The sequence below is a fragment of the Anneissia japonica genome, unplaced genomic scaffold (genome assembly GCF_011630105.1).
Source record: "Anneissia japonica isolate Jap-2015-1 unplaced genomic scaffold, ASM1163010v1 scaffold212_len457575_cov179, whole genome shotgun sequence".
Taxonomy (NCBI): domain Eukaryota; kingdom Metazoa; phylum Echinodermata; class Crinoidea; order Comatulida; family Comatulidae; genus Anneissia; species Anneissia japonica.
This window is the reverse complement of record NW_022758217.1, coordinates 337,009-352,548: the sequence shown is the minus strand read 5'-3', so window position 1 is coordinate 352,548 and position 15,540 is coordinate 337,009. Positions and strand designations below refer to the sequence as shown.

At 33.8% G+C, this 15,540-nt stretch overlaps 1 protein-coding gene across 1 annotated transcript in view; it reads left to right on the top strand.

Annotated features, from left to right (window-relative positions):
• Positions 1–14,427, top strand: part of LOC117125228 (target of Myb protein 1-like) — a 23,687-nt gene extending 9,260 nt beyond the window's left edge. The window contains exons 8-15 of the mRNA XM_033271690.1: positions 1,250–1,367; positions 2,382–2,517; positions 2,904–3,018; positions 3,751–3,765; positions 4,724–4,783; positions 7,296–7,356; positions 7,733–7,759; positions 12,368–14,427. Of these exons, the coding sequence (XP_033127581.1) occupies positions 1,250–1,367; positions 2,382–2,517; positions 2,904–3,018; positions 3,751–3,765; positions 4,724–4,783; positions 7,296–7,356; positions 7,733–7,759; positions 12,368–12,495 (660 nt within the window). The 3' untranslated portion in view covers positions 12,496–14,427. The remainder of the gene's footprint in view (positions 1–1,249; positions 1,368–2,381; positions 2,518–2,903; positions 3,019–3,750; positions 3,766–4,723; positions 4,784–7,295; positions 7,357–7,732; positions 7,760–12,367) is intronic.
• Positions 14,428–15,540: the final 1,113 nt, after the last annotated feature.

Here is a 15,540-nt window from a genome sequence, read left to right as displayed (position 1 = left end):
AGATGTGTATAAGAGACTTATAGCAAGTATCTACCTGGGAGTAATATCCAATTATTTTTATCCATGTCTCTCTCCACATGATTAAATGCATTATTTAACCCCCTATTTCATTTCCCCCAGCCCGCTTGTACAGGATGTGCCCCGTCAGCAATACTGAATATTGTATCTTGGCCCTATACTATCATGACCAGACCATCAAACCTTTTGTCTCTTTTCACATGATTAAATTTTCTGGGCTCCTGGTCTACTATACTAGGAACCTTGCTCACCGCTAGCTGCTACAGATTTAGGCCTTTAGGGTAGAATATTGTTAAAAAGGTAGGCCTCTGTAAGTAAGAACCTAAAAATATGCCAAGCCTCTACTACTACTAGTCTAGGCTAGGCCTACTACTCCTGACTCCATCCAGACGAGGCCTGAGACATCTTCCTGGAAAGTTAAAGTTTTGTTGTATTTGTATGGTATGCCATCTAGTCTAAGCTTAATTGTTTTTGCCATTGCCAAAATTAGTCTTACTAGGGTCTATTCTAAATATTTTAGGCCCGTTTTATTAGGGAGGACTATTTAAATTTAGTCGTGCCTAACTAGTCGACGCGAGTGACTCAGTTTCGTGGCTCCAAAAATATAAACATTTAATTGGTTGAAATTGTTTATTTCGGTCCGCCCATTTATCCAAATACGGAATATAAGATTACGTCATTCTTTTGGCATCCTGGTGCCTGATTTCAGTGTTTTACAAGTCGCTTATTCCATCTCTAAATTTGCTCTAAATTAACTTTCTCGTTGGTGGCGCTGTCCAGAATGAGAAAAATAATAACAAATAAGAGACTTGTGGCAAGTCTATTTCAATACAAGCTATTGATGTATTAGTAGACTTTAAGTTGTACATTGGCTTGTTACTCATTCATTCATGAGAATTACCATGTTGCTCTGGTCAATCATGGATTAGCTCACCAGAAATGATTACTTTTATAAGAGGACAGGTTTGCAGAACATCATGTCCTGCATTATGAAAAGCTGGGCCACTTAACACCAACCGTTGTCAATGAAGAACGTAACAAAGTCAACTATCACTTTTATTATCTGCATAATAGTTATGTTATAATTAGTATTGTTTGTTAATCATATTGTAATTAATATTCTTATTTTATTCTTATTTATATAATTGTCAGTGTTAATATTTTATTGATTTATTGTTAATAGTGTGATTGACATTTTTTGATGAACATATTTTGATTGACAAATTTGTAGCCAAGCAATGAAAACTCATCTGTTGGAACATTAATAAGTTTTGATGACGAGCCAGCAGCACCAACACATCAGCCAAGCCCTGCAGTTGGACAGCTTTCACATCAGTTAGCTGGCATGAGTAAGTGATTGTTTGATTATTAATAATAATAATTCTTTATTTGTCCTCATTTTAATCAGGAATTTTGGCTGGGGACTTGTGACTGGCAGCCGCAATGCGTCACCCGACTTAAGTACGATAGTATAATACATACTCCAAGTATCGAAATGCACGCCATCGTGTCGGGATTCAATATTTCGACATTAATTATGTCATCATCAGGAATGAGCAGCACCCTGGGTCATTTAGAGTGTACCCCACCCCGGACTTAAGTACAGTACAGTACAATTTACATATGGATACAAACATTGCCTATAACCCACCTAATTCTCAATACAAGGGTTATTTGATGATAACTACCGTAAGGCTATATGATTATAAGACGACCCTGAGTTTGAGAAGATTTTTGGACGATTTTTATATGTCGGGCGTATAAGACCACCCCCGTATTTCATCGTTGGTGTTCCTACTTTTTACTGCTGTTTATGGTCTCCATACTACATCTAGCTGGCTGAAAATGTAGCCAAGTTTAAGGGTAATCTACCAAATAATACCATTTTATGGGTTAAACATTCATCAAAATCCTATTTCCCCTCATTTAAATTGCTTTCATTTATACTAACAGTATTAGCTTCCTTTCAGTAAGAAATTTGAATGTTAAGCCTGAATTCCAATGCGAAAATTATTGTGAATGTATTAATGAATTAATGAATTAATGTGAATTAAAAGTGTTGGTTTGCTTCGTGTTAAAGTGGGAATTACCTCTTTCATTTAAAATCTCTGATCAAGTGATAATACATTAATGATATGGCTGAAAGTCCAGAGCCCAAGGGGGGGGGGGACGAGGATTGCAGAGCTTGAGGACCTTCATAATGGGTATAAGAAGACTCCATTCTTCTTCAGACTATGTCCAACACCCCCCGCCCCAGACCATAGGTCATTCTCCCATTGATTACAACTTCCCCCTCCCTAGTTTTAAAAAAATTCAGGGGCAGAAAAAAATGTCACTAATTTTTATTTTTTTATTCCTACCAGCTATGGGCGGTGACAGTGTAAGCAGCACCCTTGGTAATTTAGAGTCTACCCCCACCCCGACCAGTGCAGCCAATGCTGATGACTTTGACATGTTTGCTCTTAGCAGACAGACAGTGTACCAGGACCCTACCAGAGGGTGAGGCAGAACTACTCATTTATATTTACAAAATAAGTGGATGCTATTAATTAATTAGTCCATTTCATGAATACATAATTAGGTACCTGGATAAATTCCAATTTTTTTCTTACATCTCAAAGATAATGATATGCCAATCTTACTTTATAAGCGCCTGCAAATCCATATATACATCCTCATTTTCTTTCAAACCATAACAGCAGTATCATCAATAAACATCATCTTTGTTCTAATGCTGTTAAAAATTTAAACATCCTGAGATTTTATTTTAATTTTTAAATATTTCTATCTACTATAGACACACACAACATTCTAACATCCAGTTACGATCTTATTTTATATTTATCTACAATATTTGATTTCTTTTGTGTTGTTCCTATGTGTAGTGGAAGCACTTACCAAGACAATTCCAACATGGATCAGACAAAAGGTGGACTGGCGAATGCCATGAATTCCAGGGCTGTGAACCCATTTGCAGCTGAAGCTCAAGCCGTCAATCAGGTAAGAACCCACTCATCCATTCCTTGCTATACTAATACCAGTTAACATCCTATCCACCCAATACCTTGATATGCTAATGTTAGGTAAAATCCCACACACCCTATACCTTGATATACTAATATAATAGGCAAAATCCCACCCACCCCGTACCTTGATATACTAATGTTAGATAAGGTCCTACCTACCCTTTCCCTTGCTATACATATGCCAGGTAACATCCCACCTACCCCATTCCTTGGTTTGGTTATGCCAGGTAGGATCCCACCCAACCCTTTATTATACTAATGTTAGGTAACACACCCCCTATCCGTGGATGTAACCCACCCCTAGTTGAGTTAAATCAATGTGAAGTTATTCTAGTAAACTGTTGCTAGGCTAATAATTACAGTTAAAATTCAATCTGACCCTCTACCTTTATGCTATCCAAATTTTATGCCAGATTCAACCCCACCCCACTAATTCCATGTACAACTCACCATATTATTTTTGGCATGACCCTAACCCTATTGTAAACCTTTGTTTATTTTGGCCTCTTTTTAAAAATCTAGCATGAATAATACATGTTTTTTACATTGGTTTTTTTTTTTTTAAACTTGGATTTCTTTATCATATTTGTTTAGTGCCATTATCATAATTCGCACCATATTTTGTTAATCCATTTTGTAATTCAGTTTGGTTTGTTTTCTTTTCTTTATATTAACTCATCTGTAATTATCCATTCCACCACCACAGGAAGATGTTGATGAGGTAAGGAAGCTGCAGATACTTCCTCCTTAACCATTTTTGCCTTTGTAGTTTTTCTTCTTCATATTGATACCTCCATTATTACATCTTGCCTATGGCGTCAGTGGTGTCAGTTTTTTCTGTACAATGACTGGCCGATGAGCAATCTTGTTATTATAATAGAGATCAGTGGTTTCTTGTCATCAGAAGTATAATAAAGTATTAGTGTTATTGAAAACACTGAGTAATAATTAAATAATAATATAAATATTGATTCAACTGTGAAATAACTTGCAGTTGAGGCATTGTTTCTCATACTACAAACAGTGTTGTTCGTGATTTCAATTCAATTCAATTCAATTCAACATTTATTTACTTCCTTTTTGAATCAGACAAATATATTATAATTGATTTAAAATAAATTGAAAATGCAGGAGAGGAAGAAGGCAAGAACTCGAGAAGATAAGAAAAACCAATCTTGTGGAGGGACAGCCTGAAATAAGAGGAAAAAAAATGAGATTAACAAAAGAGACAGAAAGGGACAAAAAGCAATTTCTGTACACTACTATCAAATATCTTATAGTAGCAAGATAGCACTCTCCGCGGTTTGCGTCCATTCACGCAGAAAGCAATAGAAAGTAATTGTAATTGAGAGAGAGGGTGTCCTAGTTGTTGCTATGGTTGTTGTTCCAGAATTTAATTCCACGTAGATCATAGACGTCAAAGTCCAAATGTAATTGTAATTGCAAGAGGGCGCCCAACACTGCGTTTTTACGGAATTTGCTTGCAGAAATTGCAGAGAGCGCTATCTTGTTATAAGATCTTTGGCTACTATCAGCAGTTTTTCACTACAATCTTAAAATTACGACCCAGTAGTAAAAAGTCTCCTCATTTCCCAGATAGCATGCCCCTCCCCCTTTAGCAGCTCTTCCAATCAGAGATGCTGTAACAAAGTTGTTCTCTTTGTGTTTCTACTGGATAGTTGCCACCTGATTTTAGCCAGCTAGAAAACATGGAGCAATGGCTTCAGGAGAGTGACCTGGTGAGTTGGGGGCAGCAGATATATGGCAGTTGCTTGAAGGTGGCACAACTATTCTCTGCGCCTTTGGCGTGAACTAATTAAGTGTCGTATTTTCAATTGTTAGCAAACGAAACAACTCTTCTGTAATTCTTCTGATTCTATCTTTTTTGTAGCATTACTAACTAGCTAACTGTTATCAAGTGTAGTTTTTAGCTGATGACTCTCTTTCTTTACCTCTTTTGATTGTATCATTTTATAGCATGAACTAACCACATAACAGTTAGTACATTGCAATTGTTAGTAGAGGATACAATGCTTCCATGTATCATTTTATAGCATGCACTAACCACCTAACTTTCAATACTTCTAATTTTAAGCAGATTATGCTACTTTTCTGGGTACATCTTCTGTCCGCAATTTATTGCATGATATAACCACATTACACTGCTAATGCTTTTACAGTAATCTTTTCTGTAACTCTAGATTCTTATCAGTTTAGAGCATAAACTTAACCACTAAACTGCCTATGCTTTAAGTTTTTAGCAGATGATGCAACTCTTTATGTTACTTTCTGATTCTGTCATTTAAAGCATGAACTAACCATCTAACTGCCAATACTTTTAGATATTAGCAGATGATGCAACTTTTTACTTTACTTGATTCTATCATTTTATTTATAGCATGAGTTAATCACATAAATTCCTATACAACTTTTTACCTGATTCTATCATTTTATAGCATGAACTAACTGCCAATACTTTTATTTATTAGCAGATGATGCAACCTTTTACTTTACTTGAGTCTATCATTTTATAGCATGAACCATTAACCACCTAATTGCTTATACTTTTAGTTATTAGCAGATGATTCAACTCTTTACTTGATTCTATCATTTTATAGCATGAACTAACCACCTAACTGCCTATATTTTTAGTTGTTAGCAGATGATGCAACTCTTTACTTTACTTCATTCTATCATTTATAGCATGAACTAACCGCCTAACTGCCAATACTTTTAGTTGTTATCAATTGATACAACTCTTTACTTTACTTGATTTTATCATTTTATAGCATGAACTAACTACCAACTGCCAATACTTTTAGTTATTAGCAGATGATTACTTGATTTTATCATTCTATAGCATGAACTAACCTCTTAACTATCATTAAATTGTTTAGTTAGCAGAAAAACTCTTTCCTATACCTCTTATAACGTCCTACTGTAAAACCTTGAATAGAAGCCCATTAGGCTTACTGTAATCTCGAGAAAAAGCCCATCTTGAATTAAAACGCACCACTTTTGTTTGCAAAAGTAGCCTTGAAAAGAAGCCAATCTTGGACTTCTTTTCAAGATAGCATGGGCTTCTTTTCGATAGAGTACTATACATAAACTGTACATGAATATCAAGGAAACAAAATAAATTTAAAATATGCTAATAATTTATGAGTAGTTTAGGTGATTTTATGCCAGTTAATACACTCAAGTGATATAGACTAATGCTATATTGTCCTTATTTATTGTTTCATAGTAGTAATTCCCAAAATTTACAGCATTCGTTTTGAAAAGAAGCCCCCTCTTTCCTTTGCAAAAGTAGCCTAAAAAAAAAAGCCCATCTCGAAAAGGAGCCCATCCAAAGTTTGCAAAAATAATAGCAGCCCAGGGATTCTATTGGAGGTTTTACGGTATAATTACTTGTTAGCAGATAATGCAGTACTCTTTACTTTAATGTCTGATTCTGTCATTTTATTGCATGAACTAACCACCTAACTGCTAATACTTTTAGTTGTTAGCAGATGAAGCAACTGTTTGCTTTACTTGATTCTATCATTTTATACCATAAAATAATTATCTAACTAAATTTTATAGTCAGCAGACAATTTTCTCTGTACCTTTTATGGTATTAAAGCATCAACTACAAATAGTACTGTTAATATTTTAATTGCTATCAGACAATGCACCTCTTATGGTCTTATAAATTTATAGCATGAACTACTAAAACTGTCTATACATTCAATTGTTAGCAGATAATCCAACTACTCTATACAGTTAACTTGCCCAAATCGAGTCCAAAATGACATTGAAAAATGTGTTTGACTTACAAAAATTCTACCTTTTATGATCAATAATGAGTTCATTCCAATAGACAGAATCAAGGGGTTTACCTGATTTTCATTGGAATTCTGCTTTCGCATCCAAGAGTAAAGTTATAAAATAATAGTGGGTCGCATTCAAGAGCATCAACTAATGTTTGGTGCATTCTGAATATGTAATACACATTCTAACAGTGTTTGGATATTAAACTTGGGAACATTTGTAAGCAATTTACAATAGTTTTCTGTTATTCCATCTGACAGTATTCAACATTTGTGATTAGCCATACTGCCAACATTCTTTAAAAACAACATGTTTTTATATTCTTTTGCTTCTATCGATTAGTCTGCACATATACCGTAATTTTTTTTTTACTGAATTTACACATGAATATAAGTTGATCAAAAACATAAATGATTAATTTTTTTTTTCTTGTAACAGTCTAAGGCAGTGGATAACACAGCTGCGGCCAATACGAACACAGAAGGCATCACAAGCTCAGGTCAGTGGAGTAGTCTGCCGTTAGATTTGTTTGTTTGTTGGACTAACATAATATTAATGAATGATGTATGATTTTGCTACATACAGGTGTTATGTAGCATGGAACAAAAATCTGCTACTTGAGGCGACTTGTGGCAGAAAGCAATATAAAAATGCTCAGTCCATTTACATTGAGGTCATTTGTATCTATGGTACATTACTTGTAGTGTAGAAACATAAACAACTATATAACTTGCATGCAACAAAGAAACAGTCCATCTACATTCACATAACTGTAGCATAGAAGCATACTGAAGATCATTTGTAGCATCGAAACAACTCATTGCTACATTGAGCTCAATTGCTGAAGTCTATTAACACTACTTCTCCTCTGCCAGGTGAAGCAGCAACATCATTCCCGCAGGGTGAGCGCCATTAGGGAGCTTTCGATTTGTTCGGCGACGCTAGAACCAAGTCACTCATGCGTGACCGTCCAACAAGCCATCCTACGTAGATTTTGCAAAATTGTATACTAGAATCCACACGATGAGGAGAACTTAACGTTCTCGCATGCGCAGAAGGCTTTAATGATGTCATTGCGTTCTACGTTCGTCATGCAGTTGAAAGCTCTCTATTAATCAAAACATCTACTTAACGTGTGCATGAAACACATGTCTTGATATGAATGGCTTTTTCTGTGCTTCAGTAATTTGAGAAATTCATTAACATTAATTTGTGTATTAAAGGAGAAGTTTACTAATTTTGTATAATTTCTTAACTGATTTAGCATGCTCAGTTACATAATATCAGTGTCACTTTTTAAAAATTTCCAATATCGTGTGCACACATTACGTAAAAGCTCCCAACTAGATTTGTGATGATGTCGCTAGTGTATTGCTCCAATCAAGTTTAGCGACAGGCCATTGTAATGAATAGGAATAGGATGATTCCCAGATAAGTTCTTTGTAATACAACTATCCTTGTATTCATATAAAATACTATCAAATTGCTCAGGTAGGCAAAGAAGTAGTAAAATTTGTAAACCTAGAGGAAGAAGCAATTGTACGTTGGAGAGAGAAGAACGAGAAAAAATAGGCATAGTTTAGCCAGCAGTACTTACTGTAGATTACATGATTAGGCCAGTATTGCCCTACTCAAAGGTTGTGAAGCAATGACAACGGGAAATGAATTTGTAAGCTGTCATGAGTTTCCTGGTTAATAGCACAAGTAAATTTCCCATACGATTAAAAGTCATAACGGTACTGGGTTTGGTCTGCAGGATTTTGTGCTTCGAACAGGTCATTCCATTCGTAGAAGAAGCTTTTTGATGGAGAAAGTGTATCTTTTTAGCAAGAGTTGCCTAGGTCAAAACTAACTCTGGCTATATAAGGTTGATAATAAGATTGAATTATTAATTTTATTAATGTAAGAAATACTATGCTCACGTTTAATTAATTATAGTTACAATTTTAATTGATATAAAATTAAATTTCATAAGGGGTCTTTATCAGCATTTTCACAAGTGTACAAACAGTACTCTTTTTTCAGTACCCCCTCCTCCTTCCCTTCTGAAAGTGTACATACAAAATGTTGATTTTGCAAAACCATTCTCCATTTTTTTGTGAAGTCAACTAATGTACTGTACGTGGTTACTTAAAAATGTATGTTATATCCATGGTTGCATTATAATTGGTCATAAAAATCTATTATTTTGAATAATGCATGTTATTTTGAATCAAATTTATGTAAAAGTGTACAAATTTGTCTACCCCCACACTTGTGAAAATGTTGATAATTGTGAATGACTCCTAAGTATTTATAAGTTTGAAATATATAGTTTATTATAATTTTCTGTATAATATTAAATGAAGTAATCCTGTAAATGTAATGTTAGTATTATATAACATTAATTAATTATTGTACATTTAATGTACTCTATGAGAGGAAACAGGAAGAATATTAGCAGATTTAGATCTACGTAACAAACGCACACAGGCTACATAATTTTGAAAATAGGATATTATGTATTTAAACTAAATCAGTTTAAAAATTTTACAAAATTAGTGAAGTTCTCCCTTACATGCTGCTCTAGTTCCATCAATCAACTTTTATTTCGGACATATCCATAACAAATATAAATATAATGATTTTTTAAAATTAAATGTATTGTATTTCTTGGATCATTATTAGTTATCATTCGCAATATTATATCAACATTTTATAATGCCTCTACTATTTGTTATTGAAAGCCTATGTTCCTTAGGAATTAAATAGTTTTACTGTGTATCCCTGTTTATGTAACTAGTAATAATTAATAGAAACTTTCACATGTAGGATTCTCCTTCCTTACAAAACAAGGTCTCATAAATCTCGGAAGCTTCGATGAGGGTAGTATACTAGAGGCAGTAGAGTATATTGGCAATAATGGCCGCCCATACAAAAAAGATCTATTAATCAATCAGAAAAAAAGATCAGTCTAGCAGCCGAGTATTCCTACTGTAGAGATCCTCGTAGGAGCTAAAATTAAATTAGTATTTTGCATGGATTAGTGTTTGTCAACTGTTCAAGTATGAGTTAAGCTCTGTCCAGATTATAAATTTTCCATATATAGTCATGATGTGATGTCATCATGACCATATTTAGTCATGTCACATTGACTATGCAATGGACGTTTCCAGACTGTCAATCAAACTTAGCAACCATACCAATTGATTAGTGTTTGTCAACTGTTCAAGTATGAGTTAAGCTCTGTCCAGATTATAAATTTTACATATATAGTCATGATGTGATGTCATCATGACCATATTTAGTCTATTTGTGTGTGTATGTCCTTGTATCTATCCATCTATCTATTTCACTCTCTGTTGATTACTCTAGTCAAGCCTATTTCTACTTTTCATCTACTGTATATTGATGAATTTATCAGTCAGTTTATCAACTGATGTGTTTTAATCTATTTATCTACTTTCTTGTCAATCGATCGTTCAATATTTATTAATTGGTCGATTAACTATCAATCAATCAATTTGTAATGTCATACTTTTCTGTCTACAGTAATTTCATCTATCAGTCTTTAATTGCTTTCTATTCATCTCCTTATTGTGCATGTACACAGTGGTGGACCCAGAAGCATGGCAATGAGAGCATTTACCCCCTCGTCAGACAGGCCTGTACCCCCTAACAACCGACGCGACGACAAGGTCGTCAGTCCAAAAATAATAACATTATTTTGATTGCCAGTCCCTAATATTAGGGAGCTTTCGATTTGTGCGACGACGCGACGCTAGAACGGAATCACTCATGTGTGACCGTCCTACCTGGCGTCATACATTCTCTGCATACGTAGATTTGGCCAAATTGCGTTCCAGAATCTACTTGACGACGTGACCTTAACGTTCTCGCATGCGCAGATGACTTTTAGTGATGAGATTACGTTCTACGTCCTACCGTCGTCGTGCAATCGGAAGCTCCCTAATGTGGTTTAAAGCACAATTTTGGCCATACTAAGGCAGTGTTCTCCCGAAGCCGTTTTAGCTGTCTTTTTTTTCTAGTAAAAATAACCGGCCAAAAAGTAAAAATTTTGAGTTTGTAAAATAAAAAACCTACTGATTAGACCTAGGTAGTCTAGGCTAGCCGTCTTTCAATAAATTAACATCATTCCAGTCTATATGCCCAGGCTATGAATATTTGTGTTATTTGTTTGAAGTCATTAAATCCCACTCAAAAGGGGTAACACCTCTCAAAGGGAATAATGCCACACACTGCGTGCATTGCTGAATTTTTATGGACAAATTTACCTGTAAACAATTTTTCAGTTGGGAGAATAATGCAAGGCATAGATACATCTCAACATGAACCCTACCAAGATTTTATTCCCGGACCCTGACTCTAGTCCGCCCCCGGGTTCAGTTCCCCTGTTGGACATTTCTGGAGCCACTTCTGCTTGTACAGTATCTATCTGCTTTTTAATTTGATACCTTTGCCTCCATGCAACACATCAAATCATTGAAAATGTCATTTTCGGTAATTTTAAAGCATTTTGTGTCGTCATTCATTCATTCATTCATCTTATTAAAACCATCATGTGATTATCATATATGTCATCAAGTTTGAGATCCATTTCATCATTCCTCATATCTTGTCTGGTCATGGGACTTTTTATTGTAAATTACATTATCTCATAATATTCAAATGTTTAATATTGTTTTGTTTGCATTCAATATTGATGGTATTGTCTTATTGTCTGCTTTGTCTTTGCTGTTGCGGATGGTGTTTATATTGCAGTATTGATTGTCATGATTTTATTTAATTTTTTATTTAATAAACGTCTCACAAGACAGTGACGGATACGAGCCAACAGGTGACAAACACCTCTACAATGGCCTGCTCTAATGAAATACAAAAATAAAAATATAGCTATCTAATGCATAAAACTGTGCAATACCAATACAATAAAATTTGAAAAAAAAAGGTGAAAAATGACAAGAAATTACGATAAAAATTGAGAATGGAAAAACCATGACGACAAAAAATGAATAAGAAAAGTATATAATACTGTTCTTCAACGTGTCATAGATGACAGGCAACTTGGTAGAAACCAATTCATCAAAAAAAAAGTTTCATTTATAAATATTAATTTGAACAATTTTGTAAATATCATTCAGTTTTCCGTATTTATATGTTCAGTCATTGTTTGTACACAGTCTCTCTTCACAATATACTACTAACACCACATATGTCAATGGCTGCCAAATATCTGTAATTAGACGGCTACAACTACCGGTACCAGTATAATAATTTAAAATAATAATAAAAAAAGCGCATTATAATGACGAGTGGGGCGGCGCATTAATCTCCTTTAAAGTATAAGATTTTTAAAAATTATTATTATGTTACTTATTAGAGAAGTTACACTACTTATAAATTAGTAGGATAGAGGGATAAACGATCTAAAAAGTGTTTTTTGAAGAATTTTAAATATAAAAATGGTAGACACACAATTAAAAAATGTTTTGTTCTTGTCATTCTTCCAGAGTTTGATAAATTCTTAGAGGAGAGAGCAGCAGCTGGTGATACGCTTCCAACTCATGGGTCAACCGTCAATCGAGGAGGTCGTCAGTTGAAGATGGAGGAGACAGAAAACACAATGTTTTCATTATAGTTTGTAAATTATATATCTACCTGCTAACCAGGTTAAAGGTACAAAAATGAAGCATATTACTTATTAGGAGTGCTTCTTGTATAGAGAACAAATATGAATATGATTTATACTTTAATAATAATTAGGCCATGTGAAAAAAAGAGTTGTTGATTGTACTTCTTTTTTTTTTTTAAAGTCTGTAGGGAGAGAGGTTTTTTTTTTTTTTTTTAAATCAGCAATGAAACCACCGCATTAATGCATGCCAAGTCTTCAAACTCCCCCCATGGAGTCCAAGGCCTCATGTAAATGATTTTGACGGATTTTCATGAGTTTTGGTGAAAATAAAAAAAAAAAAAAATTGCTGGGGCGATTTTTTTTAATGTATGTATGGAGGGGAATGATCAACAACTTATATTTTTTACATGGCCTTAGGTTGATTTTTAATGCTCTGGCAATGATCTTTTTCTCATTAAATTTTCCAAAGGTAGTTTTTCAGTTATATTATGTTAATCAGAGAAGTATGTGTTTCATATATACTACATTATACATATATATGACATACTTACAAATTGATGTATATAATGCAATATATGTATGTAAACAAAAAGTTAATCAATGAGATTGTTAAAAATTTATTTGCTTGGGTTTTGTAAACAAAGAGTTAATCACTTATATAGAATATGTAATTATATGTTTGTTTAGTATATAGGAACTTTCAAATGCCTTATTGTCTTATAAAGCGTATTAGTAGTGACGGTGCTGGATGGTCTGACAACTTCTGGCAGGGTCCAGGATTGAAGACCCATTAGAAGTCCAGGGGCTTAGTGTCCTCTGTTGCCTGAAGATATTGGGAGATTTTGGACCATTTTAAGCTGTTCTGGGACCTTTTAGAACGTATTTTACCCAACAAAACTTAAAAAAATAAACATTTTATTTTCTTGTTTTGGTTCAACAATTTTTGTCGCCGCCACTCTGAACTATGTAACTTATAATTGAATTCTTGTATAATTATAAATTCATGTTTATTCTTTTTGATTTTAAGTAATCAATTTTTAACAATTTTCTATGCGAGTGACTAGTCTACCTTGAACTTAAGGTTGATATTTATTATTAAACATCGGCACAAATAATAATGGTAGTTGTTGGTAGAAAGGTTATTCAAACCTTTAGTGCAGTAAATACAACAACATAGATATTGCATTAAGTAAGTGGAGAGTGAAGTCATTAATCTTTGACATCGAACATTTATTTTGTCAATGGTAAATTTGCTGACACTGTATCTTTACATATTTTACCTTATCTACTGAATAATATTAAATATTATTATGAAAAATATGTTTTTAAAAGTGTATTGGGTATAGAACATACATAAATTAATTGTTTTAGTATTATGGTGGTATGGATAATTTAAATTTGTTGTTTTTATATTATATTATAATTTCTCTACATATATCAGATTATCTGTTTATTAAAGAATTACCAATGTTTTAATAATGCTCTGTTCAGACTACCAAATCTACTGAATAATATTAAATATTATTATGAAAAATATGTTTTTGAAAGTGTATTGGGTATAGAACATACATAAATTAATTGTTTTAGTATTATGGTGGTATGGATAATTTAATTTGTTGTTTTTATATTATATTATACTTTCTCTACATATATCAGATAATCTGTTTATTCAAGAATTACCAATGTTTTAATAATGCTCAGTTCACACTACCAAATTTTAAATTTCAAATCAAAATCAAATGTGACATGCCTGTATGGTTGTGATTATGGTGTGGACAGAGCTTATGATTGAATTTATACCCAGATTTAAAGACTGTGTTGTTAGACCCAGATATAAAGACTGTGTTTTTTACATCAGTTGTATTAGACTTGCGTACAAATTTTGGATTCATCAGAAAGTTACTTGCCAATTAAAGGAAGAAAGTATGTTTAAAATAATGCTCTGTATACCAAGATGAGATGATGATTTTTAAAATGTGAAAAGAAAATTGGTTTTTATGGGTTTGGAAATTTGAAGGCCAGCATCTTATCCACCAAGCTGTATAATTCTGCTCTAGATAGTGTACTTAGTAATGATAACAGGGTTCCAAGTTGAAAGAAGTCAGTTCCGGAAGATTTGTTTAAATGAGCTTTCTCAACACATCTAACTTTCTTTTGGTGCACATGCTGGTATGCATCAGCACTGCTGTCTGTGAGATAATTGATAATAAAATAGTAAAAACATGCAAATATTATGCATTTGCGGAAGGTAGGTTATTTTCTTGGAGCTGCTTGGTGTAGTGCTGGAGACTGTACTGATGGGAGAGACTCCTCCAACTTACTGGAAACTTGGGAACCCCCCTGTAATAATAATAATAGGTTTTGCTATGTTGATGGTAATGAAGACCAGTGTTCAACAGGAAGCTTTTGCAACAATAGTAAGATCATAATGTTGTCATATGCACATCAAGGACGTTGAATTCCCGTCTGAAATTTAGCACCAAGTCTATGTTGTACAGAGAATATGTTAGTACTGACAAGTTAATCTGTTCTATGTCGATGTGTAAATTGGAAGTTCACTTACGATTTTTTTTTTTTTTTGCATACTGTTTAAGGCGCTTCAACTGAAGCATAGCCTAAATTCTTGTAGTTTAAACTATGTTTTGTGGTTTGACCAGGACCAGTGGTGCATCCAGGGAATTGAAAAAGAGGGGGCCCAGAGAGGGACTTTCACAGATAATAATACCTCAGCCCCACCATGGTTGGGGCTGAGGGAAGAACATTAATGATTATGGCACCTGTAGTCTGGAAATTGCATTCTTAGACTCAAAATAATCTTCTTTTTTTCATTTTTTTAATACAGGTATTTGCAAAAATTGGGGGGGGGGGGTCAGGTGGTTCCCCCCTTGAAACTGAGGACTCTGTAGATAAAATTGTTGTTCTAACTTTATATAAGTTGACATAAGATGAGAATGTATAATAGTACAGTACTTAGGTAAGTGAACATCTAACATTTAAATTCATTCAGCAATTTGATTATACTACAATAAGATGTAATATGTGGAAGCTGGG